General features: G+C 45.9%; 1 protein-coding gene across 8 annotated transcripts; it reads left to right on the top strand.

Moving 5' to 3' along the window:
- Positions 1-1,065: 1,065 nt before the first annotated feature.
- Positions 1,066-25,588, top strand: Ints10 (integrator complex subunit 10). 8 transcript variants are annotated; one of them, XM_048330474.1, is made up of 19 exons: positions 1,066-1,299; positions 1,575-1,642; positions 2,854-2,957; positions 3,789-3,928; positions 6,731-6,812; positions 8,052-8,192; positions 8,892-9,063; positions 9,181-9,350; positions 10,521-10,654; positions 11,137-11,290; positions 12,493-12,575; positions 13,301-13,453; positions 14,917-15,025; positions 16,651-16,730; positions 17,741-17,903; positions 19,631-19,724; positions 21,944-22,021; positions 22,912-22,989; positions 25,304-25,588. In XM_048330474.1, the coding sequence occupies exons 1-19, from the start codon at positions 1,171-1,173 to the stop codon at positions 25,458-25,460; spliced, it is 2,289 nt and encodes a 762-aa protein (XP_048186431.1). In that variant the 5' UTR covers positions 1,066-1,170; the 3' UTR covers positions 25,461-25,588. The 8 variants fall into 8 exon arrangements, with proteins under 8 accessions (XP_048186431.1, XP_048186433.1, XP_048186428.1 ...); XM_048330476.1 differs by having other exon boundaries at positions 11,134-11,290; XM_048330471.1 differs by lacking the exon at positions 22,912-22,989.
- The last annotated feature ends 1,547 nt before the right edge of the window (positions 25,589-27,135 follow it).

Genomic DNA, 27,135 nt, shown 5'->3' with positions numbered 1-27,135 from the left:
AGACCTAGAACAAATCATGTTAAGTGAGGTAAATGAAGCTCAGAGAAACAAACATCACATGTTTTCTCTCTCATGTGGAAGCTAGATCTAAAATACATTGGGCCATGATAAATTGTACAGGACTCTGGGCATTCACATACAGTGAGACCAAAAGAGGATACTCACAGGGGAGGAACACAAAGTCACAATACTACTGTGCCTCCGAACTCCTGGAAATGGAAACAAGAGGATTTCCCCCGTTTCTTTGTGTCGTATCTGTTTGAAAAATCTATTCAGTATTTACTTTTTGGAACATTTTTGGAACATTTCTTCTATTTAGCGAATGAGTACTGCGTTCTCTTCAGAGGGGAAGGGAGGGACTTTTTTCTTTCTTTCAAAGGGAACTCTGGAGTGAAAGGGACATGGATTCTGGAATCAGTGATGCTGGAGGAGATGAATTAGCTATTTTTCCATTGGCTGTGCATCCAGAATATTAGATTTTTTTTAAAAAAAAGACATTGCTGGTGAGATGATTTGTTTCCATTTTTATGTCTCCCCAGCATCCAGACGAGCCCTTTGCAAATGGTTAACTCTTGGAGACTTGCTGGAGAAATCAGTGAATCAAGGTGAAACAACCCTGCAAGCCAAGGCTGCAGGATTATGAAAAGCAGCACTTTGATGCCGGGGGTGGGGGAGGGCATTCTGATTGCTCTCCCTCGAGGTTTACTGTCCAATTTCTTCCCAGTTCCGCTCCAGGTACCAGGCCTGGCGGGACACGGAGGGGTTGTGCACCCCGCCCCCCCTAACCCTCAAGTCCGCAGGTCTCCCCCTCCAAAGACTGCTCGCGGCCGCTCAGAGGGCTCCTGCGCATGCTCCCGGTTGAAGGCAGCGTCCGCCGCGGCCCGCAGGAACGTGAATCCACTTCTCCGTGTTTTGGGGGCGATCCCGGAGGACCAATAGGAAGACGGCGTCTCAGAAGCTCACTGTTCTGGAAGGAAACGGACGGGCACCCGGAGGCGGTCGTTCGCAAAGCCCGGAGAACCCTGGAGTCCGGTGCGCGCGCTCAGCCCGCGCTCCTCCGGGCATGCGCAGTCGCCTCCCGCGGCGGCGGCCCGGGGCCTGAGTTCTCCTCGGGGCCGGAAGGTCTGGCTGCCGGGGGCGGGCGCGGGGGGTACCGCGGGCTCCGGGGTCATGTCGGCCCAGGGGGATTGCGAGTTCCTGGTGCAGCGAGCCCGGGAGCTGGTGCCGCAGGACCTTTGGGCCGCCAAGGCGTGGCTGATCACGGCCCGCAGCCTCTACCCGGCTGACTTCAACATCCAGGTGAGGTCGGGCCCCGGCGCGGCGGTGGGAGCGGCGCGCCGTGCGGGGACCGCCCCGCACTCCCGGGGCTGGGCGGCTGGAGCCGGGAGGGGGGGGCGGGGGGAAGGTCGGACCCCACGCCCGCGTCCCCCGGGCGATGCTTTGCAGCAGCCGGGCCCTGGCCTGGCCTGGCCCGCGGGGAGGGAGTCCGCGATGGCCGGGGACCGGCGAGGCACCGAGGGGGCGGGGGCTGGGGTTGGTGGTAACCCGCGCCCCGCGCCTCGGTGTCGTTGCAGTATGAGATGTACACCATCGAGCGCAACGCTGAGCGCACCGCCACGGCCGGGAGGCTGCTCTACGACATGTGAGTGCCCGCGCACTAACCTACACACACACACGCACACACGCACGCACGCGCGCGCACACACACGCACGCACTGAAAACAAACAACCCAGCCCGGCGCCCGTGGGTGCCCGGGTATCCATCCGTCCCTGATGCCCGGGCACGGGTTCGGGGCGCAGGGAGAGGCCGCAGCCTTGCTCCTCCACCCAGGCCCGACCCCCTTTCCATCCACGGCAGTGCGAAAGCTCCACTTTGTTCTTTCTCTTCTTTGCCTGTCTGGTATTGTAGACTCATTTTTCTTTCTTTTCGTTTTTGTGGGCGGACATCTATTTTCCAGTCATGCGAAATAATATTCAGAATTTCGGCAAGCAGTTTTATAGTTATGGTTGGTGCTTTCCTGTGGAAGTGGATCCTAAAAAATGTATTTATTTATCATGTTATTATCTAAGATAGCATAATATATAAAGTACCATAAGATATTATATAGTAGCACATAAATAATATTATATGAAATAATATACTAATATATAAAATATTATATATTTTATTATTATTATAAAGGTCATGGACATTTTAACTTTGATCCACTACTTTCCCGAAAGGTCTATCCTAATTTTTTTTCCATGATTGGTATGTAAGAGTTCCCAATATTCTGCCAACATTGAGTATTATGGATTTCTATTTCTTTTTCTTTCTCTCTCCTCCTTTCCTCTTTGAAACAGTCTCACTATGTTGTCTAGGCTGTCCTTGAACTTGTCTACCAAACCCATCCTTCTGCCTTAGTCTCCTGTGTAGCTGGAACTACAGGCTTGTGTAACTGTGCCTTGCTTATCAGTCTTTTTCATTTTTGTCAATGTGATAATAAAAAAGATGCACTATTTTGTTTTTTAAACTTGTGCTACTCATAGTACTAATAAGGCTAAGTCCAGTTTCAGCTGCTTGTATTCTCTGATTTGCCTTGCCCATTCTTTCTTTTGGATGGTTTCACTCTTGTTGACTTTTAGGCTCTCTTTATTTATTGGGTTGCATGTCTATCGCTTTAAAATAAACTTCTGAAGACTTTCATGATATTCCTTTTTCTAAACTAGTTTGTATTTTTAATTTGTTTTGACATAGCTAAGCATTTACTTAAAGAAAAAAATGGTTTTTACTAATACTGATATTCTTGCCTTATCTTTTGAATACGGTGAAGAATCTGACCTTTACATTCAATGCATCCATTTAAAAAATAGGTTCGTGAATTTCCCAGACCAGCCAGTGGTGTGGAGAGAAATCAGCATTATTACATCAGCATTAAGGAATGATTCGCAGGATAAACAAACCCAGTTTTTAAGGAGTAAGTATGAAGTAGCACTGGGCAGGGTGGTGCAGGCCTTATCAACGCTGCATGCAGGATGCTTTTGGGTATAAGGCCAGCCCGTGGTTACATAGGGAGACCCTGTCTCAAAAACAAAAACAACTTGGCAAATATGGAGCAATATCTTTGACCAGTGTATAAAATGCCCTTTCCTGAGTTCCACATCATAGACAGACATGTAGCAAAGAAGTTATACCTGTGCTGTTGGTATTTTATATGTGTTTATGCTTGGCTACTAAAGTCTGTAATAATGCCATGTGGTCCCGTAGCATCTGCTTAGAACCCCCCCCCCCCCGCCCCCAAGCTCCTTAAAGTCTGACTCTGTCAATGAGTCCAAATAATTGAATATATTTTGTGTCCCATGTTAGAGTAATTGGAAAACATCTACCCAGGTCTCTACAAAGCATAATCTGTGGCCTTTTTCTTTAAACTACTGTGCCAGTTGCTGCAGCTGATCAAAGATTCCAAGTCCAAGGTCAAATAGAAAGTGGGTGGTTTGGGTCATTTCAGCTCTAAACAGCTCATGTTTTTCCCACCATGTGTGGCATGCATTGGGTAAGCTCACACCCATTGTTCTTGTCTTCTGGATCTAGTAAGGCCTCCGAATGTTTCATGATTACCCAGCAAACATCTTGCTCCAAGCACTCTGGGATTCAAAAGCCCTCCAGGTTCTGTTGGTGGATTCCCACTCTGGTCATGGTGCCCGTTAATCGATCCATTTGTGGGGGAAATGCCATCCTTAACACTTCCGGGTCACTTTTTTTTTTTTTTCTTGAACCACCTATTAAAAGTGAAATGTGTTGTGTCTAGGTTTGTTTGAAACTCTTCCGGGTCGGGTCCAGTGTGAGATGCTCCTGAAGGTCACAGAACAATGCTTCAACACACTGGAAAGATCAGAGATGCTGCTCCTACTCTTGAGGCGCTTCCCCGAAACGGTGGTGCAACATGGGGTAAGAGCGAGTCTTCCCTTTTCCTTAAGAGGAAATGAAGCTGGTGATCAACCCACTGAGGAGTTGTAGTTCTTCTTCTCCCAAAGCAGAGATTCTCTGACTGTAGGTAAGACCTCAGTCAAGAGGTTTCTTTGTCAGGACAGCTAAGAGGCCAGTGTTGTGAATCACTGCCATCAAACATTAGGTACAGGAGCTGGGAATGTGGCCGAGTGGTAGAGTGCTTGCCTAGTGTGCGTGAAGCCCTGGGTTCGATTCCTCAGCACCACATAAACAGAACAAACCAGAAGTGGCACTGTGGCTCAAGTGGTAGAGTACTAAGCCATGAGCAAAAACAAGCCAGGGACAGTGCATAGGCCCCAGGACTGGCAACAAAAAGGAACCCCAAAACATTAGGTACATGTTTCCAGCAGAAGCTTTTTCAGTATGAAGACGTAATCACCAGACGAGCGACGAGCATTGGTGGATCACTCCTGTCATCCTGACCACTGGGGCAGCTGAGATCTGAGGAGCCTCATGTGAAGCTAGCCTGGCAAAGGGCATGAGTCTTCTCTCTCCAATTAATCACCCAAAAGTCAAAAGTGAACTTGTGGCTAAAGTTGTAGAGCACCATGCAGCCTGGAGGAAAAATGCTCTAGGTTCAAGCGCCAGTACTGGCACCAAGAAAAAAAAATATGACCAAACTATAGGATTTCTTTGCATTCTATACAGTAAGGTGTTATTTTTTCCCCCAATATGTTTGAAAATGTGCTTGAGTTTAAGCGAGATCTGAAGTTTTAGTATGGCTCTAACAGATGTGCTATTTGTGTGCCGGTCTCTATGGAGCCTAAACACTTCCCTCTCTTCTTTCCACTTGCTTACATCTGGAAAATAATGTAGTACCACTGGCGGGTATTAGTAAGTGCTAGGAATCCCCTAATGAAATGGAGTCCCAAGTGTCTAATAGCTAGTTCTGGCCAGTGGTATTCAGGGTTCCAACAGTTCATACTTTCCATTTTCATTTAAACTCTCTCCACCCCCCAGCCACTTGTGTAGCTGATAGCCCCATTTAACCATTGCCTACTTCCTTCTGTGAGTTTTCCTATATGTCTACCATTCCAAAGTAGTAGAAATAGGATGGCTTGAAGCACCAGAAATTCCCACACAGGTCTGGAAGCTCGAAGTTCAAAGGCAAAGGGGGCGGCCGGGCCTTGTTCCCTCCTTTTCTTCTGTCTTCCTGGACTAGCAACTGCATCGCTCTGGTTCTCTGCCTCTGTTGTCTTATGGGCTTTTCCCCCTTTTCTATGTCTTTCCTAGTGGTTGGGTTTCAGGCCTAACCCAATCCAGTGTGACCTCATCTTAACTCATTATATCTGCAGACTCCCCATCCCGTCTCTCATCCTTTATGCTGATTGAACCCAAGACCTTCCATACACTAGGCAGTACTCTTACCTGCTGAACCACTCACACTTAATATCCTCCTCCTTCAGCATCCCGGGTAGCTGGGATTACAGGCAAACACACTAGCGTGGCTGACAAGACACGACTTACTTCAAAGGTAAGATAGTCACGTGTCTCATAATGGCACTTTGGTCAGTATTAGGCTGCACATATGTCTGTGGCCCAACAAGATCATGCCATCTGGTGACAACCTACCTGCCTTCATTTGTGAAAAGGGCCCTCTGATGATGCGTTCCCGTGACGATGCATTTGTCAGGCCATAGCCCCACAAAGTGGCACTGTGAGGTCATGTTCTGAGGTTCTGAGTAGACACAGTGTCGAGGGGGGAGGGAGCACTATTCAAACCAGAATAATGATTGATTTAGTTTATTTTTTGGTGTTGGGGCTTGAACTCAGGAGCCCGTGCTCTTGCTTGCCTTCTTTTTACTCACGGCTAATTCTCTACCACTTGAGCCATGACCTCACTTCCAGCTTTTTTTTTCCAATGGTTAGTTGGAGATAAGAATTTCACAGACTTTTCTGCCTGGCCTGGCTTTGAACAGTGATTCTCATATCTCAGCCTCCTGAGTAAGATTACAGATGTGAGCCACCAATGCCTGATCACAGTGACTTTTAACCTTTGTGCAGCTGAATCTTTATTTGTTTTGTTTTTGTTGCCATTCCTGGGGCGTGGACTCAGGGCCTGAGCACTGTCCCTGGCTTCTTTTTGCTCAAGGCTAGCACTCTACCTCTTGAGCCATAGCGCCACTTCTGGCCATTTTCTATATATGTGGTGCTGAGGAATTGAACCCAGGGCTTCATGTATATGAGGCAAGCACTTTACCACTAGGCCATATTCCCAGCCTGTACAGCTGAATCTTGTACGTTGTTTCACCCTATGGCCTAGCTCCATGTAAGATTACAAGCAAGATGATACAAGCATTGTAGTGGGCTTTCATAAGGCCTTTCCTGCTGTGCTTTCGTGTCAGTGATGAAACTCAGATGATTTGTCCTTGCTCAGACTGCCTGCTGGGATCTCTTGATGTAGAAGATAAAGTCGATTTCCGCCCTTCTTGGAAAAGTTCGCCATTGATATTATCCTGACTGGTTCCAGTGCCCCCCTGGTGTTGCTGGAAACATCTCATTAGCCCTTTAATTTTATAAGTTCAGAGAATAAGACCAGTGTGGTCCAGTGGTCAGGTGAACCTGGCCGTAGGGGAAGTACTGCTATGCTGTTCTTACATTTTCAGTCCTCTACAGTGACATTGTTTGTTAGAGAACTGTAACTGAGCTAAGGAAGAGAACCCCCCCTTGTCGTTATGTTTCTTCATGAGATTCTAAGTCCCAGAAAGCACACATTAAATAGTTAACTTTATCTTGAAACAGGTTGGCCTTGGGGAGGCGCTGTTAGAAGCAGAAACTATTGAAGAACAAGAGTCTCCTGTGAACTGCTTTAGGAAACTGTTTGGTAAGAAAAGCTGTACTTTATATTAACTCTTTTTTTAATTTTTTTTTTTTTTGGCAGTCCTGGGCTTGAACTCAGGGCCTGGGCACTGTCCCTAAGGCTTCTTTTTGCTCAAGGCTAGCACTCTACTTCTTGAGCCCACAGCACCACTTCTGGCTTTGTCTGTTTAGATGGTGCTGAGGAATTGAACCCTGGGCTTCATGCGTGCTAGGCAAGCACTTTACCACTAAGCCATATTCCCAGCCTTTATGTTAACTCGTGGTGAGGGAAGTTTGGGGGATGGGTACATGTCCATTTCGGGGATAAGGTCATTTGTGTATTAAGGAATTTACAACCCTGTTCATCCTTTAATACCCGAAAGCATTTTCAACGACTTCTAAACTTGTATTAGGTAATACCTGATAGCTCTGAGCTTTTTTATGCACATCCCTTAGACTGCACAAGAGGGAGTTCACTGTGACGTTTCCACACATGTAGGCAGAGGGCATCAGGGTCAACGTCAACCCTTCTGTCACTTTCTCCCCTCCCCTTTCTTCTTAAAACAATCTCCGCAGATGTCGTGGTTCAGTTTTCACACATAGAAATAAACTACATTCTACATCTGTCCTCATGCACCCTCTTTCTTAGCCCTCCCCTCTCCTGCTGGTGCCCCGGCATCCCAGCCTAGCCTCGGAACATTCTGTGATGGTCCACATTTGAGAGCACCGTTCACCATAGCCAAGATACACAGTCAGCCCACGTGCCCCTCAGTGGACGAATGGATTAAGACAATGTAGTGTATAGATACACAATGGAATTGTTCTCATCTATTAGCAAGAATGATACTGTACTATTCAAAAGGAAATGGAAAGGCTTGGAAAATACCATATTAAGTAAACCAGGCCCAGAGAAACAAAGGTTGCATAGTTTCCCTCCTTCGTGATAAGTAGAATGTGCCTAGACATCTATAAGTAAACACACTGAGTGATATAAAAGTGGTCGCAAATGAATTAACTGAAGTATAGTAGGCTCTGTGGAGAGCTCAGTAGCAATCTTTGTCCACAGTTCCAAGTACTTTGTGTCCCTGGCTGCCTCCTTCCAGCTATGTCTCTGCACGTAGTTATTTTTTATATAAATGTCCCATAAGAGACTCTCCCTCTCTATGTCTTCGATGCTCCATGAAGTGAACTCTAAATGAAGTTTGTTTTCTAATTTTTATTGAATGTGTTTTTTTATTTTCTGTTTGTTTTTCTCCTCGAACAGTTTGTGATGTCCTTCCTCTAATAATTAACAACCATGATGTCCGATTGCCTGCCAATTTATTATATAAATACTTGAACAAAGCAGCTGAGTTTTATATCAACTATGTCACCAGGTCCCCTCAGGTAGAAAGCCAGCTTCAAGGTAGGTGCGGTGTCCTGCAGCTTTGTAAAAAAAACAGGGAGACTCTTCTGTCCCATTCTCACCTTGAGCGTGGTGGCATAGTTAGCTTGGCTTATTTTTGTCATCCTAGGTTCTGTGGGAAGCAGAAGGGAACTTGACTCTTGTCAGTGAGACCCTCTGGGGTCACTCCACGCTCTCAAGCTTTGTATGCGCTTGTTGAGCTTGCAGCAACTTCTTCGAAGCCTTCACTGGATTTTCCTGGGTGTTCTTTCTCTTCTGCCATTTCCTTTCCTTTTGCCTTTTGTGCATCTGTGTTCAGGAGGCCGAAGGACGTGTAAGCTGCGTCCAGATCTCGTGGGACTCGTGTGATGGGAGCAGCCAGCAGGGCTTCGTGTGCCGTGTGTGACTGTGCTGTGTTGCTGCTCTGTCCTCGTTGCTTTTGAACAATGAGTCTGAGGTTTTTTGTGTTTTTTTTTTTTTTGCCAGTCCTGGGCCATGGACTCAGGGCCTAAGCACTGCCCGTGGCTTTTTTGCTCAAGCACTCTGCCACTTGAGCAACAGCGCCACCTCTGGCCGTTTTCTATATGTGGCGCTGGGGAATCGAACCCAGGGCTTCATGTATACCAGGCAAACACTCTTGCCACTAGGCCATATTCCCAGCCCGAGTCTGATGTTTTAAAAAGTCGTGTTCTTAGCTGTGGGTTACTTCCTTCCCCTCAGGTGCTCAAGATACATCTGACTTAATGTCACCGAGCAAACGTAGCTCTCAGAAGTACGTAATAGAAGGCCTGACTGAAAAATCATCCCAGATTGTGGACCCTTGGGAGAGGTTGTTCAAGATTTTGAATGTGGTTGGAGCGAGATGTGAATGGCAGATGGATAAAGGAAGACGGTAATGATGTTCATTCCTATAATTGACAACTGAGGAGAATCTGCTACAGCTGTCCTTTAACCTTTTTGCTGACAAGCCCAGAGAGTTGAAAGGTTCTTCTCATCCTTTCTCTTTCAGAAGCTATGGTGATATTTTGCACAGGATGAAAGACCTCTGCAGATACATGAACAACTTCGACAGTGAGGCCCATGCGAAATACAAGAACCAGGTGGTTTATTCCACCATGTTGGTTTTCTTCAAGAATGCGTTCCAGTATGTCAGCAGCATTCAGCCATCGCTCTTCCAAGGTTGGCGTGTGTTTTGCGTTACCTGGGAATCCTGGGTCAAGGAGGTGACAACTGTTAACATCACTTCCAAACTCAGAAGCTGAGGCTGGTCCTGACCTCCATGTAGTTGATACTTTTGTCTGGATTAAGTCAGTAGTTTTTAATGTAAGAATGTTTTTGCTAAAAATTCCCTTATTAAAGGGTGCAGTGGTGCTGGGAGACTAAATATGTATGTTTTATCGATGCTATTTTGGGAGGGGAATAAAATAGTTGGTATAGCAAAGTAGGGTTTATGAAGACATAATGGGCAAAGGTTTAAACGAAACAGATATTTTATATAGTTTGTATCTACCCATATAACATGAATATGTCTCCTAGAGAGTTTGAAAAGCTAGAAATGAGAGGGTGAAGTCACCCACAAAACCCTTCATTTCTGTGTAATGCCTTAGACTTTTCCATGTTTATATTTTATCTGGAGTATATCACCATCACGTTTGTGTAATTTTATAGTCTTACTTTCTGTGGTCATTTTATGAATTATGGTCATTGTTAAAAAAAAAAATTTTCAAATAGGGAAGAGCACATACGATGAAGGGACAATGACCTGTTTTCAGCACTGACAGAGACCTTCATTAACCATTTGCAGGCGGGGTATGGTGGTGTGCACCTGCTGTGCCCGTACACAGGAGGCTGAGGCAGGAGGATACTGAGTTCTAGCCAGCTTGGACCATGTAGTAAGACCCTGACCCTACTACCCCCAAGTCAAACCAAAACAGCAAAATGACTGGGTGTATCTGTATACACACGTTTACTTATTTGTTTATCTAGTTGAGATCATTCCAGACATGTGTTTGATGGGCTTCATTTTCTTGTGACAGTTGAACTAAACCTCTCACTGATGTCCTGTATTCTTCTCTTATGCCATTACTGGGGCTTGAACTCAGGGTCTGTCACTCTTGCCTAGCTCTTTTGCATAAAGCCTGGCTCTCATTTTGAGCCGGACTTCCACTTACAGCCATTTACTGGTTCATTGGGAATAAGAGTCTCTTGGATTTATCTGCCCAGGCTGGATTTGAACTGGAATCCTCAGATCTCAGCCTCCTGAATAGCTAGGATTACAGGCCTGAGCACCAGCACATGGCTACTCCGCTGTATTTTTGATGTTTGTGTTTTCCCCCCATCCCTTCATAGGTCCTAATGCCCCAAGCCAAGTTCCCCTGGTGCTTCTTGAAGACGTATCAAATGTGTATGGAGATGTAGAAATTGACCGTAATAAACACATACATAAGAAGAGGAAACTAGCTGAGGGAAGAGAAAAAACCATGGTAATCATTAAACATTTCATTAGGAACGCTGTGTGTTTATAGTTTTCCTAGAGATGAATTATTGCAAAATATGGTCTTTAACCCAGCCAGGCAGCAAACACAAGCAGGATAGTGGTCCATTCCTTCCAGAAGAAGGTTTAGTGAGGTGATGTATTCAGGAGTTAGCCTAATTTCTGCATAAATAGCCAGGAAATGTTTGCTGTCCTTGCAGGCCAGATGGTCTTGACTGCTGTTTAGTGCAAAAACATGAATGAATAGACAATGCTTAAACAAGTGACGTAATGATATGCCAATAAAACTTTATTTATAAAACTGGTCAGAGTTGCCTAATCCCAAATCTAAGCTGAAATGCCCAGGAGGATCCGCTGGTGAAATTTTCATTTGACAGTTAGAGACTTAGCAATTTTTCCTGACCACCTTTTTGTGTTTATCACATGCAACGTGTCTTAACAGACAACATGTTCTTCCTACTCTTCAAGCAGAGTTCAGATGATGAAGAATGTACAGCCAAAGGAAAGAATCGTCACATTGTGGTCAATAAAGCAGAACTCACTAACTCTGTTGAAGTGTTAGAAAGTTTTAAGCTGGCCAGAGAGAGCTGGGAGTTGCTGTACTCCCTAGAATTTCTTGACAAAGGTAGGAATGTGCTTGTGTGATTTTTTTTTTCCTCACATAGTCATTATATTAACAAGTCACTTATGCTTGGCTTTAAATGTCTAGTCTCTTACAGCTATTGAAATCGATTACAGTAGTTCACACATTGTATAGGATACCTGTTTGGTTAATACTCAAATAAATGTTCACCTCTTATCTTCTGTGGGTATATTATAGTCAGGCTTGCCAGGTAGTTTGAAAGAGAGTTTATAATCTTATTAATATTTATAAATCACTGTTTCTTTGGGGTTTCTTATCTTGTTCTTCCTTCCCATTGCTTTGCATCTTCCTCAAGCTATGCATGTATAAGGACACACACACCCCCTTACATGTGTTTTTGCAGTTTTTATCTGTGTCATCTCATTGCCTGGGAAACTCAGTTCGAAAGCCATGCAAAGCCTGGGTGCTTTGAAGTACAGATACAGAAGAGATGGGTTTATCTTCCTAATATTTCAACTCTGAGGTCCTTCCACCTCGTTGGTATATCATGGCTCTTCACTATAGTTGAATCCCAGTGCTTTCATTTTAACCTGTGGACATTTGTGCTCTGGCCTTCTGCCCCCTGCTGACACATCAACAATGTATCATGTCTTCGCTTCTAAGTCTGTTTCTTTGTTGTATGTAGAACTTATGAATGTGTATGTGATTATTTTGGAAGAAAGTTTTTCCACTTAGTTATAAAAAGTGAGGTCAAGCTTCTTCTTCTAAGGGAGGAAAAGTAGTTTATAATATAAATGGCAGGTGAGTTTGGGCTCATGTCATAAATCCCAGCACTCAGGGAGCTGAGACAGGAAGATCTTGAGTTCAAGGCCAGCCTGGGTTACAGTGACACTGACTCTGAGTGAATGAATGAATAAATGAATGGGTGAATGGATGGGTTAATAAAATAAAATGAGAAATGTTGTAATACATGGAAAACACAGTTCTCAGCACATCACATATGTGCTTGTCAATGTTGGTGTCTGAATAAAAATCCTGCCTATGTATTTATTTATGTATGGCAAGCTCTGTGCTCTAACTTAACTATCTACGCTGAAAATCTGGATCCATTGTTTTAGCGATGAGAGTCTAAAGTTAAGACTCATCCTTTGGGGAGTTTGTTCTCCCTTGCTAGGTCGGTGGATTTTGTCTTCTGCTTCTGCATTCCATATCTTTGCTGAATTTGCTTTTGGATTCCCACTCAGAATTCACAAGAATTTGTATGGCATGGAAAACGGATACATGGCTGTGGTTAAGAATCTTCCTTACCGACATGATCATCTACCAGGTAGAGTACTGCGTGCCTCGGTCCCTCTGCCTGTTCTGCATCATGACTGCATCATTATTTAACCCCTCATCAGCAGGGAACGCCGTGTTCCCTCTGTGGGCTAGTCGCATCACAGTGTTAACTGTGACAGGAAAGGCCACACCTTCCGTTCCCCTCTGCCTTGGTGAAATCCTGTCCTGCCCGCCTGCCTTCCAGCTTCTTAGCCCTGGAATGGAGAGGGTAGACAAAATTTTTTTTTGCTCTTCTGGTGTGATGAGATTCTCCTCCCATTCTTCATACAAAACAAAATGTCCTTCCCAAATGTCCTTTATCAGGGAGCTCCTGTTGTCTTATTTCATTTCAAGCGTACAGTCTTCAGGAGGCGGGTGTACATTGTATGCAAACGGATCGTTTAAAGTAGAATGGAGCATCTCCAATGTTTTGTCCACGTGGTCCTAGAGCCACGAGAATCTTCCCAGGATCCACAGGGATGGCTGGGCTTGGGCTGCACTCTCCTAAAGAACTTCTGACCTTCAGTAACTGGATTCTACCGCTCGATCCTTGCCCTCTTCTGGGCCCTCAGAAGTACTTGATTAAAGAAATGTTTTCTATTGAAAAAAAAAAGAAGTACTTTATTTATAGTTGCTTGCTGACTGCTTAATAAACTCGAGGGTTTGGGTTTGTCTGTTTTCCCTCATGGCCGTGCCTTTGTCATTTTTCTCGCTTTGCTGTTGTGTCTCCCTCAGGGTCAATATAAAAAGGCCATAGCCAGCCTGCATCACTTAGCCGCCCTCCAGGGGTCGCTTTCCCAGCCACAGATCTCAGGACAAGGGACCCTAGAGCACCAAAGGGCCCTTATCCAGCTGGCCACGTGTCACCTGACCCTGGGGGAGTACAGAGTGAGTATGTTCGCGGATCATGCCTGGTGCCAGGCCTCCAGGTGCAGCAGACCACCAGGGGGCGCTGTCTCACAGAAGACCCTTGGAAACCATTGCGCCTGGCCGCCAAGACTGAGTACCTCATTTATTGGTGAAAAACCACAAAGATGTTGTCTTCCTTTTGCTTTCTTTAGCTACTCTGTAGGATAACTTTCCTAAAATTAGGCTTTAGGGGGGTTCAAGTCTACTGATTATTTTTCTTCTGATTATTTTATTGGAGGATCATTGTTTACTTTGGGGGGGGGGCAGAATCTTCTCAGTCCATTGTACTGAGTGTGCTTTACCCAGGTTCTTCGGTTGTGCTGAGAGACATGAGGCCATCGGTAAGTGGCCCACAGGGTTGACAACATTGAGCTTGCCCACATACCTCAGCTTCTCTATTTAAATGGCTGTGACACTAGACAGAACTGTGCCAGTTCTAGGGCTTGAACTCAGTGCCTAGGCACTCTCCCCTAGCTTTTTCACTTAAGTCTGGTGCTCAACCACTTGAGCCACAACTCCCATCTCTGGCTCTTTTGGTGGTTAATAGCAAAGTAGAGTTAATTGGCCTTTCCTGCCTGGGCTGGCTTCAAACCATGACCCTCAGATCTCAACTTTCTGAGTAGCTAGGGTAACAGGTGGGAGCTACTGACGCCCTGCAGGAACAAATTTATAAGTACTCTTTCCGTCATGAGGCTGAATTCTCCTGCCACAGGGGCGGGGCTGCAGTGTTAATCTTCAGATTTCAAAGCACCTGCCACAATGACTTCCACAGAGTGAATGCACAGCCAACATTTGGATTCAGTTAGAATTACGATCACACCTTCATACATGTGCATACTCTACACATTCAAAGCTATGGCCTACCAAACAAACTCTACTTTCTTCTGTAATGTGCAGACATTCTTGTCGTATTCCCAGGGCACTTCCGTTGTATTCGGTATTGTAAGTCATCAAAAGATGATTCAAAGTGTGCAAGAGGCTGTGTATAGATTCTCTCCGTATACTTAAACTGATGACAATTGAAATACCTAAAACTTTTAACTTGGATTCTGCGATATGCTTTATAATTTGCCATGGTGATTATTTATTTATGTAAACAGTTGGAGAACAGGTCAAGTATGTGCGTTTAACATTGGAAATGCTTTTCCATTTGGCACCTGCACATTGATAGTTGAGTTAATACTTGATTAATTTTAAGTTTAGGTTTAAACATCAAAGTATGGACTTTTTCCCTCTGGTCCATAGAGTTAATCTTACCATTCCTTTCTTTGTGTTCACTGCTGAACAAATACTGATGATCCCATACATTCAGATAGTTTCGTCTGGAGTCAGGGCCCCAGTCTTCGGGTACACACACTGCCCAGTTGTTTGCACGGGGTATTTCCATTTGTTCGGTTTCATTTCAGCCTCTGGGTATTGCCTGATGGTCTTATCTTGTGTAGATGACCTGTGAGAAAGTTCTGGATCTGATGTGCTACATGGTGCTCCCCATTCAGGACAGTGGCAAGTCGCAGGAAGAACCATCAAAAGTGAAGCCCAAGTTTAGAAAAGGTACGGTGAGGAGTTTTGCTGTTACTTTGTCAAAACAGCTTTAGTACCCATGGCTGAAAAGCGCGCTCGCTTCCTGGGAAGAAGTTAACTTGTGCTCTACAGATCTGCAGGACAGAACAAACGGTGCCTTATACAGAGTTCATCTTCTTTCCAGGCTTTCCTTGGCTCTGACTTCTTCACAGCTGTAAACTTATGTTTCTTCCCAAGCTTCCCTCCCTCCAGGAGAAGAGGGGAGGGGCAGTGGGGGAGGGAGAGAGGAAGGAAAGGAAGAGAAGAGGGAGGGAGAAGAATATCCTTGATCCCTTCTAGTCATTTCCCAGTCATATACGTCATCTCCTAGTTTTGTACTGTAGATCTGTGTTGTTCCAAACTGAGTCTTTTGTTCATGAGTTTCAACTAGAAATTTACTTTTCTAATGAAACAGAGTAGAATATTTTTAGATGATTGCATTTCAGGTTGAAAGCATAAATACTATTTCATGAAGCCTTTTGTTTGAAAGCATGTAACATTTTTTTTTGGCCAGTCCTGGGCCTTGGACTCAGGGCCTGAGCACTGTCCCTGGCTTCTTTTTGCTCAAGGCTAGCACTCTGCCACCTGAGCCACAGCGCCCCTTCTGGCTGTTTTCCATATATGTGGTGCTGGGGAATCGAACCGAGAGCTTCATGTGTAGAAGGCAAGCGCTCTTGCCACTAGGCCGTATTCCCAGCCCAGCATGTAACATTTTAACTATGTTTTAAGAATGTACAGTATTTCCATGTAAAAAAAGTAATATTTCTTTTATTTTTTTAAACCTCTGGATAGAGAAGGATTTAAGGTATAAAGAGCACAGCCAGACCATAATGGAAAAGACAGATGTGGGCTTGAAAGTCATGCTTAAAGTTGTTTTGTTTTGTTTCGTACAAATGCACAGGAAATTATGAGTAGGAGTGTTTATTTCAGCATTGTCTAAAGTAGTGAAACATTCGAAACCTAAATATCTAGCATAAAGAGAGTGAATGAACCATTTGTGGTAGTATGGAAACAATGAAATACTACATAACCCTGAAAGTTAATGAACTAGAGATACTCACACTTTTACTGATAAATCCAAAATCTCAAAGATTGAGTTAAAAATGTGATTTTCAGAAGGATGCCTACAGTGTGACATTATTTAGTATAGGAGATTGAACATATGCGGAGAATTCCTCTGAGTTCAGGTGGCGTGGGTTCGCCAATGATATTCAACACTGGGGCTGCTTCGGGGGGAGGAAGAGAAGGTATCAGAAGGGTCCACAGGAAACTTCCGCTGATTCTGCGCTCCTTTACATTAAAATCTTTATAAAGTAAAGTAAAATGTTAGCATTTTATAAAGCCAAGTGAAGAGCACATGGTTTATAATATTTCCTCCATAATTTTCTGTATATTTGAAATGTTCTATGGTGAAAAGTATTTAATGGTGTTGAGGAAAGGAGAGTGAGAAATGAAATCTAGAGACTCCACAAAGTACCATTAGGGTGAAATGGATCCATAGTCACATGACTGTTGCTTACCTTTCTGAGGGGAAGAGAGCGTCTTGAACATTTCATCTTCAGAGTTGTTCCTCGTAACATCCGCCCATGTTAACTTGACATTGTGCTTCGTGCTAGGTTCAGATCTGAAGCTCCTACCCTGTACCAGTAAGGCAATCATGCCTTACTGCCTGCGTTTGCTGCTGGCCTGCTTCAAGGTGAGTTTAATATTGATTAGCACGGACAACGTTTTATTTGCCATAATGCCCTGGTTTCCTGGAATGAGTTGAATGGAGACCCTTGTTAACACTTGTTGGGTTTGTAGTTGTAAAAGGCAGGGTGGGGTAGTGGGAGAGACACATGGGCTAGGAATTCACAAATATCTAGTAAGGGACAACTGCACTGGCTTTGAAGACAGTAGGACAGTGCTTGAGAAATCTCTGTGTATGAATCATTCTGAGACAAAGGTGCAAATAACCTTGCTTATCCTAGTGTGCGGTAAATATTTTATGAAGTAGTGTATGGATATCTTAATTCATAAAGTAAATATGAATGTATGAATACCCTGGATAGGTTAGCTGCGGAAGAAGGGAATACGCGTGCTGTTAGGTTCATGGGTGAGTGCTGGATTTATGAACATTTTAGACGTGAGGATCAGCAGTGCTGGCTAGGAGGTGTGGATGGAAAGAGCACCCGAGGTCCTGGGCCCAGGTGGGTCAGAGCCTGGGGCTTCGTGGTTAAGGAAGGTTTAGCTGTTAGGGAGTAATGATACTTGGCACAGTAGTTCCCAGACCTCACTGGAACCCCTTGGGGCAACAGAAATCATTTGGAGTGTGATTTTTGTGCATAGTTGTTTATCTAAAACAAAATGGCCTTTGCTCACTGCTTGTGTTTTTGTCCTACCTAGCTTCACAATTATTCCATAGAAGGAATCTCCAAAGTCATTGTCCATAACTCAACTTGCCCCAGCCCCGATTCCCAGCCGCAGGCTCACGCGCGCATGCCCAGCTCCCGTTCAAACCTGCCAGCCCCTGCGTACAGCCCAGAAGTAGTCCCTTCCCCCCAGCCAGAAGGTGCCCGGATAAGGAGAATCAGTTCCTCTGTGCTTTTTCCGCTTCTCTCGTGACTGTACCACGCAGTAGCATAGGAATGGATTTTAGGAGGTGGTCCTGCATGTATCTGAGTTGACACTAATCTCTCCCTGCCCGTGGCCACGTTTGATTCGCAGCTTAGAGCCTTCACAGACAGCAGAGACGACATGGCGCTGGGACACGTGATCGTGTTGCTCCAGCAGGAGTGGCCACGCGGAGAGAATCTCTTCCTGAAAGCCATCAGTAAGATTTGCCAGCAAGGAAATTTCCAATACGAGAACTTTTTCAATTACGTTACAAGTATCCTTTTTCTTGTTCGAGCAAGCATAATGGATTCTGACTTTTGTAGGATGAGTGCATCTTATGAAATGGAGTGAACCATTCTGGGGTAGTAATACTAGATTTTACTGCTGGGAGTGGAAAGAAAAAGGTATGATGATTCCAAATAGAGCTATGGGTCCAGGAGAGGTGGTTCATGCCTGTAAGCCCAGCTACTCAGGAGGGTAGCTGGGTAAAAACTTAGGCAGGCCTCTTTTTAAGGAGCAAGCCAGAAGTAGTGGCACATAATCTAATCATGAGAGGCATAGGTAGGAGAATTGGTTTGAAGGACCAGCCTGGGTGGAAACACAGACCTTATCAGCAAAGTTACTGAAGGAAAAAGGGAACTAGATGTGTGGCTCAAGTGGCAGAGAGCCTGTTCAGTAAGCATGAGGCCCTGAGTTCAAACCTGATTACCATGAAGAAAAAGAAAAAAAAAATGAAAAAGGAACTCTGGTGGTTGCTTCTTAAAAAGTCAGATGAGACTTCGGAAACAATTCAAGCAATCAGTCTTTGACACCCCTGTTCCATTTTCTGTTTCTAATGGACTTCCAGGAAGACACCCAGGATTCCTGACGTAATAGGCTGCAGGGGCTTGAGCAAGCAGTCCCTGCTTCACCCCAGAATAGCTGAGTTCCCTGGCCTTCCTCCATGGAAAGAGAGTGCCCTGAGGCCTTTCTTGGCGCATAGGTTGTCCCCTGGGTTCTGTTGGCCCACGAGGCCAGGGCTGTCATAACTGCTAATGCGTCGGTACCCAGCCCAGACTTGCTCTATCATAGCCGGTGTTGGAGTTCATGGAGTTCATGGTGTTCCTTCCTGGAGCTGAAGGCTCTGCTTTAGTGCGGATGGCTTTCTGTCTTTACTCATCTCAGTGCGGTACTTTGAGTTGCAAGATACCCATTTCCATATCCATTTTCCAAGTGCCACAAAGCAAGCATTTTTTATCTTTTTCTGTTTGACTGAACTTTTTGAGTTGCATACCTTTTTCCCAGAAAATAAAGGTGTATATGTGTGCATCAACATAGCACATCCAATTTCTTTTTCTTTTTGTTGTGGGGCTTGAACTCTGGAGCTGGGCACTGTCCCTGAGCTCTTCAGCTCAAGGCTAGCACTCTACCACTTGAGCCACAGCGCCACTTCTGGCTTTCTGGTGGTTAATTGGAGATGAGAGTCTCATGGACTTTACTGCTCCGGCTGGCTTTGAACCATAATCCTCAGATCTTAGCCTCCTGGGTAGCTAGGATTACAGGTGTGAGCCACCAGCGCCTAGCTCGCTTCCAATTTTTAAGATTCACAGAAGCTTCATCCCCATGCCGTATCTAGAAGTCCTTGCACACTGGGTGTAACAGAGTCACTTTATTTTTATGACTCATAAGCTATAATTCCAAACCACTCTTCTCGCACTCCTACCACCCATGACTTCTTAGTAAGGAAAAATAATTATTGCTATATAGCATGTGTTCAGTTATCTCCACAGGATAAATAAATTGTCCCAATGCCCAGCACCTTTTGCTTGCCCTGCAAGTGCCCTCCCACTGAGCCACGTCCCCAGCCCAGCCTGGCGGGTCCTGGGCCAGCACTTCTCTCTGTGGCATTAGACCTGGGCTCAAACCCTGGCTCTGCAGTTGTGGGGTGGTAGTGGCCAAGTGTAGAGAAATGGAGCCTCCTTGCTGTCACGTGCGTGCGGTTGACCTGACTCGGGCCTGCAGATATTGATATGCTGGAGGAATTTGCCTACTTACGGACTCCGGAGGGAGGGAAGATTCATCTGGAGTTACTCCCCAATCAAGGAATGCTGATCAAGTAAGCAGATGGTCTTTTGTTCTCCCACACAGTGCTCACCTTCCCTGTGTTTGTATGAACTATTCGTCCATTTTTGTACCTCTTGGTAATTTAATAGGAAGGAATCCAGACCTGGCCTCTTTGCAAGGATCAGTGTGATTCAGGTTACTCTTCTTTAACTTAAAAAAAAAAAAAAAGTTAAATTAGGATATTACTTTTGAAACTTTTTCATTAGACCACAAGTTTCTTCCTGAAACTTTGTCATACCCAAGATTTACAGCCCAAGTATATACATTCTGATTGGATAGAAAGTGATTTTCACAAGCGTAGGCATGCTTAAAATTACGCTGGAATCGGGGCGATTCATAAGGAAGATGACAGATGTCATTTGTAAACTCTTATCTGAAGGCCTCTATGCACTGCCCACTGCTTCCCCGTCACTAAATGAGGTCCCTGGCCCAGGGTCCCCCAGAGCCTACCGCAGTGATGACAGTGGAGGGAAGGAGGGGGGCTCAGTCCCGCTCCTGCCCCTGTGCCCCATTGAGATCCCTGAAGTTCAAGCTTGGCCCAGGTGAAAATACCAAGGTAGTGACCATTTATGATTTTTAAATAGCTCATGAATCTTGCTTCTCCTCAATCCTCATTGTAGTTTGGGTAATATTGCCTTCCTGCTGTTAGTGCCACGTACAGTTTTATTTTCATCCTTCCTCCTTTGCTTCCTGCACATTCGGTGTGTCTGTTAGTCAGGGTTAGAGCTGCTGCAAGAGACTGAGCCCCAAGTGGGAAGAAAGTCACGCTGAGGCTGGAAGACCTTTTCCTTTGTACCCTCAATTGTGACAGCAGCAAGTGTTGGGTGGCTGATAGCAAAAATCCATACCTTGCTCTGTTGTGCTTCAGTCTGAGAAATGTTGAGGAAGGGAAGGAAGAAATATTCCTCTTGGCTTTCTATGACCTCAGTTAGGTGCATAGCAAACACGTGTTCTCCTGCCCTAGCAAGAATGGTCTGGGAATCTTGTGAACCATATTGTCCTAAACACTTAGTTTAGGATAATTCCTAAACAATAGTATCCTAAACATTTGCAAGAAAAGTACATTTTTAAAAAGCTTGAGACCCCATGAAGATGAGATTGTGTGGGCAATAGGCACTGGACATGCCCATCTTTCTTGACCGTTGACTCTCCTGAGAGTCAAAACTATGGGGGGAAAAATGGCTGCATAGCTCAAGGTATTCCTGAGAATAATGGCAAACCCTTTCTGCCACCCTTTAGGCTTTTTTTTTTTTTTGGCCAGTCCTGGGGCTTGGACTCAGGGCCTGAGCACTGTCCCTGGCTTCTTCCCGCTCAAGGCTAGCACTCTGCCACTTGAGCCACAGCGCCGCTTCTGGCCGTTTTTTCTGTATATGTGGTGCTGGGGAATCGAACCTAGGGCCTCGTGTATCCGAGGCAGGCACTCTTGCCACTAGGCTATATCCCCAGCCCCCCTTTAGGCTTTTAAGACAGCCTTGTTAGTTTACCAAGTCACCATACAACACCACACTCGTCTCCTTGCTTCACGAGTCACACAGCCTCCACAGTTTTCTTTGATTACATTCTGATCTTATGATTTCTGTTGTACATGGTTTGTTGGGTTCTATGACATCCCTAGAGCAGTACTCCAGCGTCAGGAGATTACACCTGCAGAGCACTGCCCTACCACTGAGCCAGTCCTGCACTGTGTGGAAGTGGGAGAGAAAGGAATATTGAAACTCTGCCCTTGAACCGACTTCATGGTCCTGAGCCTGCCTTCTTTTTCCTAGTTTTGCTTCAACTGAGCAGTGTTAGGGGCTCAATTTCCAGGACACAGAATGTAAAGTAAGGGAGAGTTAGTAACCTGGATTATACAAGATAGGGTCATTTACAGGTGAGGGGTGTGTACTTGGATTATTCCAGGCTCCCCCCACCTTGGCCAGTCATACCTTAATCTCCTGGAACTTCCCCTAGGAATCTTGCCGTTTTATTGGCTGGGAAGCAGGCCTAGGGATGGCTACCTAGGGATCTGACTTTCAGGAGTTTGCATGGTATTCACTGTGGGGGTCTCAAAGTGAATTTGAACCTATATTTCAGATACCTTCTACCTAAACTACCGTACAAGAATCAAACTGCATAAGACAGAGAGCTTTGACTACTTGAGGTATAATTAGACTCTTGAATAAAACTATCTATATTCCTTTTCCCTTTGGGTTCCAAACAAATTCTCTGAAGCCTTTGCAGACCTTGTGGGTGGTCCCGCCAGATGAGTGGCAGAGATGTTGTGAGCAGTGTACAGCTCCTCCCCTTGGGGTAAGGTTGTGAGTCCGTCCTAGTTGTGGTATCTCGGATGCAAGCAGGTACAGTACACACACCAGGGCACCTGGTGCCTGACTGGAAGGAGAGGCAAGCTCTTCATTTGTTCTCTAGACATTTTGTTCTGATGTGTTTTAAAATAGAGAAATGTTTTGATGCTGATATTATGTAGTCTCTCAGTTGCACTAGACCGGATTAAATTAGAAAACAATGGTGCTCAATGAGGTAATTACCAGCTAATTTACTCAATCTCTATTCCAGAATTCTACAACACTGTGGGGTCCCCAGACTTTTTCTCCCCACCCCACCCCACCCCCATCAGTTACTCCATTGCTCTGTAGACTCCTCCCTTTCTTTACCAAAAGCATTGTCACCCCCCCACTGGGCCTCTTCAGTTTGGGGGGAGGGTTTCCGTTCCACCGCAGGTGGATTCCCACAGTCACCAGTTGTGTGTGTCTGGGGCTGGTATGAACAGGAGAAGAGCGCAGAATCAAGGAGGCTGGGCTTCAGACCGTGCCTTCAAATCGGCTCCCTTCCCAGGGCCATCCTGCCACATCCCGTGACCCCCGCTTGCCCTGACAGATAGATGGCTCTTCCCTGAGCCCAACTGGGCCGAGGGCATCTCCACAACCAGGAGCCCGGAGGCCTCCTTGGCACTGGCGCCCACCACTGGGTGTCATGAGGCTCCTTAGCTTGTCCCAGCCCCTCTCCCCTCCCCCCTCCCCCGCCTCCCCCAACCCAGACCACGCTACGGCCAGGGGCTTGTCGAGGTTGAAGTTTCTGTAAGTCTGCTTCCAGTCCTGTGTATCTTCTCCGGAGTGTTGTTTTTGCAGTGCAGGCTGAGCCGGTGTGGGTGTTTGAATGCTGCTGTTTGCTGTTTTTTAAAGGCCTTCTAGCCCTCCCATGGGGTTACTGCAGCAGGAATTCTTACCTGTGCTTCAGCCCAACATACAGACTGCTGACAGGTACCAAGTGGACAAAACACCTGCTCATAGTGTGCTGTGTGTCGACATGTGTCCCGCCCATGGTTTCCGCTTCCTCCCTCAGTGCTCTGTGCCATGCTTGATTTCTTTCTTTTTTTCACTTTATTTCGCATCCCCTCGGCAAACCATCCGGTGTAATATTGTAACATTCCTTATTTTTTTTCCATAAGTTGCCAATGTGTTTGTGTTGAATTTAAAAATCATTATGGATCTGGAAAAACAGCAAAAATGGAAGGTTAATACCACTCTATGAGATGTAGGGCTAAACTAGGATACTCCTTGGAAAAGAAAAACAAACCCCCAAGACTTTTGGTTGTAGATATTTAAGGAACTGAAGCTGAAGTAACCTTTCATTTGGAGGGGAGGGGGACTTCATAATAATAACTGGGATTTTCTTTTTTTAGTCTCTATAGGCCATGGCCTGGCTCTCTCCTACCGCTTAGGCTGTTTTTGTCAGCCCTTGGCTTTCCGGGGTGCATAGTTGCTAGGCCTAGAACCATTCCATGTTTATTAGCTAGCCTATCTTGTTCTTGAACCGTTAGACTTTCCTACAGCCATGCGTTACTTTGTAATGAGGACACTTCCTAAGAAACGAATCCTTCATTAGGCAGCTTTGTCCCCCATGCCAGCATCTTAGGGAACATCCTATCCTAACTGGGGTGGCTTCCCACGCTCCTAGACTACACGGAGCTAACGTGCTCCTTCAGTCACGGAAAGAAACATCGGCATGTGGCGATGACTGTAATCAGTGCCTTCGCTGGCCTTAGGAGAGAAGTAGAGGCGCTAATGGAAATATAATTGAGTTGCGCTGTTCTTATAGATGGAGACGGGGAGATGACAGCAAGTGTGACATTTAATTCTATTCTGAGTAGTATTCAGGAAAGGGGTTTCCCTTTAGCTTGCTGCCTGCGGGGAATAGGACCTTGCACTTGGTCCAGTATAGAGACCGGGGACCCAGAAGAGCAGCCTCTCAGGACGACAACAACCCATCCACATCTTCTCCCTGCAGGACTCAGAACGTTGGCCTCACTGATGCTCTTAGCTCCAGCCATGCTTGAAGTGTCCACAAAGAACTGCCTTTTCCCCGTAGCCCCTTTCTGTGCTTTAAGTCTCCCTGGCCCTTTTGGGGGTGCTCTGATAGCTTCACGAGTTTCACACAGCCTCACTTGTTGCCTTCTATTACATTGTGATCATAGGATTTCTGGTAAACTTATTTTGTATGATGCTATGTTCTAAGAAAACCAAGACCCATTTTTAGAGTGATTGTAGTCGTTTCACTTGGCCCAGGATACAATGGAATGGTCACATTTGTTCCTTTGTCTGAGAGAAGTTCGGCAGTGGGTCTATGGGGAGTGGGGGAAGTGACTTGTTTGTCTAAATCTCTGGACGTTCCCAACTAGTAGCTCCAACTTCCCGTTGAGTTTGCTGGAGGTTTTTGTTGTTGTTGTGTTTTGTTTCTGTTTGGTTTTTTTTTTTTTGTCCCCTGGCTTCTGGGGTTTTGTTTCAGTTCCTTCCCTCAAGCATAGCACTAGGGGCCAATTAGACAAATCTTTGCCGCTCCCCTGTTGGTCTTTTCCAGACCAGCAGCTCCCCTCTGTGCCTCTGGACAAATCTGGTCTTCCTTAGGACTTTGCAGGTCCTCCCTCCCCATCTGGGCCCCCCCCTTTTTTTTGGTCTCAGTGTATCCCCAAGATCCCTGCTTTTTCTCTGACAGATGAGAATGTGGAGGGGAGGCAGCTCCTCTGAGAGGAGCCATTCAGAGAGAGAGATGTGCTCGCTCACCCAGGAACCCGAAAGAAGCCCAGGGAGGGGGGGAACACTAGCTGCAGGGCCCTGGGGGAGCCCTTCTGGGTGGTGGGTTGCATCCTAGGTCCCCTCCTTCCTGCTGCCGCCCCTCCAGGCTCTGCTGGCCTAGCTGGGCGCCAGTGAGGAGGGGGACCCACCGTGCCCTCGGTCACGGGGTGGCGAGCGCACCCCCACAGTAGGGATGGACAACCGCAGCACACACCACTAAAGCAAGTAGCCTTTCCAAGAAGCATGTGGCCATTTTCAAATCACCTCGTACAGGCGGGTAAGCCGTCTCCCTAGTTAATTAAGACTCTCGGAGCAGATGGGGCTGCAATGGGTGTTTGCTTGCAGATTTTATTTTTTGTTCCTTTTCTTTTTCTTTTTTACATTTGGTTCAGGTTTCTTACTATCCCTAGCTGTGAGGCAGGCTTTCTTCCTACCCGGGTGACGCCGGCCCACGAGGCTGCCGCTAACCCGTCTCCCTCTGTTTTCCTGTTGCTGACCGCAGGCACCACACCGTCACCCGGGGCATCACCAAGGGCGTGAAGGAGGACTTCCGCCTGGCCATGGAGCGCCAGGTGTCCCGCTGCGGCGAGAATCTGATGGTGGTGCTGCACAGGTTCTGCATTAACGAGAAGATCTTGCTCCTTCAGAGTCTGTCCTGACCGCGGCCGCTTGCAAGGGGATTGATTCCAAGAGCTGGAGAAGCGATTTCTATTTTTAAGAGTCCTATTTTGTAATTTTTGTAAAAGAGTCCCATCTGTTTTGTAAATAAAAATGACCCTGAAATTCAGAGTTGTAAGTTGTGCTTGCATACAATTTGCTAAATAATGGTGCCTGCTTCCACTGTTCTAAATTGGCTGCCAGGGGGAAACTTCACCCGTTTCCCCAGAATTGGGATACTTTCCAGCTCAGTCAGTCTTCAGAAGATTGATAAGCACCCTTGGAATGTTATTGCAGTAAGTCATAGGCATTTGATAAGTGCTGGCAGTACAAGCGAACAAGACAGGCTCCACCCCTAGTGACTGAATTGACGGCCTTGTGGTCCTCCCTCCAACCCTGGCTTCCTGTTCCCTTTGGGATCATTGATTAGCCCCTCCCTACCCATCCCCTTGATCTGTCTTATGTCAAATTCAGAATGAGCCCAGAGCTCCTTCCTATCCTGCCTTGAAAGGAAATAGGCTGTATCATACATCTTTATGCAAACTGGTTTATTTCTACCTCTCACAAGATGATTGGCTATTTAGTCCTAATGAGTGAAATTTTCCAACACTGTGCCTCCATGGGGGAGAGGGGGGTTCAATTTCCTTTCTTGCATATAGATGGTAATTCCATGTGTCTACTCTGGGCTGTATCACACACATCTTTATGCAAACTGGTTTATTTCTACCTCTCACAAGATGATTGGCTGTCTAGTCCTAATGAGTGAAATTTTCCAACACTATGCCTCCATGGGGGAGAGGGGGGTTCCTTTCTTGCATATAGATGGTAATTCCATGTATCTACTCTGGTCCTATTGGCTAGAGTGAGACAGAATGGCACTCTCTCTTCCATCATTTATAGTCTTTCTGTGTTTCTTTGTCAGTAGTAGGGTTTGAACTTAGAGCTCATGCTTCTCTCTTTTTTTGCCAGTCCTGGGCCTTGGACTCAGGGCCTGAGTACCGACCCTGGCTTCTTTTTGCTCAAAGCTAGCACTCTGCCACCTGAGCCACAGCGCCCCTTCTGGCCGTTTTCTATATATGTGGTGCTGGGGAATCGAATCCAGGGCTTCATATTTACGAGGCGAGCACTCTTGCCACTAGGCCATATTCCCAGCCCCAATGCTTCTCTATACAAACCTCTTCTATTTTGTAATCTCTTTTTATTTATTTATTTTTTTTGCCAGTCCTGGGTCTGGACTCAGGGCCTGAGCACTGTCCCTGGCTTCTTTTTGCTCAAGGCTAGCACTCTGCCACTTGAGCCACAGCGCCACTTCTGGCCATTTTCTATATATGTGGTGCTGAGGAATCAAACCCAGGGCTTCATATTTACGAGGCGAGCATTCTTGCCACTAGACCATATTCCCAGCCCCTGTAATCTCTCTTTTAAACCACTTTGTTTTTTAGGATGATATAATGAAACATACTGGGTTAGAAGAAGAGGTTTATTATCTCGTCAGGGCTGTGTACCTCTCTCCCTATCCCTTGCCTAGAAACTCATTGGACTCTTTCCTTGGCTCTTTGGAGCTTGAGATGACAACCAGCTGACATGCCGGCTTGTAGCTTGATTGCTCCAGTCTCTACCGTCACTGGGAATTCCCATGTGTTTCTTGTCCTTTCCCTCTCCTTACAAGGACACCTG

The sequence above is a fragment of the Perognathus longimembris genome, chromosome 21 (assembly GCF_023159225.1).
Source record: "Perognathus longimembris pacificus isolate PPM17 chromosome 21, ASM2315922v1, whole genome shotgun sequence".
NCBI lineage: Eukaryota > Metazoa > Chordata > Mammalia > Rodentia > Heteromyidae > Perognathus > Perognathus longimembris.
The sequence above is the reverse complement of the archived record's forward strand: the minus strand, read 5'-3'. Positions and strand labels throughout refer to the sequence as shown.

Bases quoted from the DNA above. Each gene is read 5' to 3' on its own strand.
- Ints10 (XM_048330468.1), top strand. From the start codon at position 1,171: ATGTCGGCCCAGGGGGATTGCGAGTTCCTGGTGCAGCGAGCCCGGGAG. The intron at 2,958-3,788 runs GTAAGTATGAAG...TGTTGTGTCTAG, and splicing joins ACAAACCCAGTTTTTAAGGA to GTTTGTTTGAAACTCTTCCG. The intron at 19,725-21,943 runs GTAAGCAGATGG...AATTCTCTGAAG, and splicing joins AATCAAGGAATGCTGATCAA to CCTTTGCAGACCTTGTGGGT.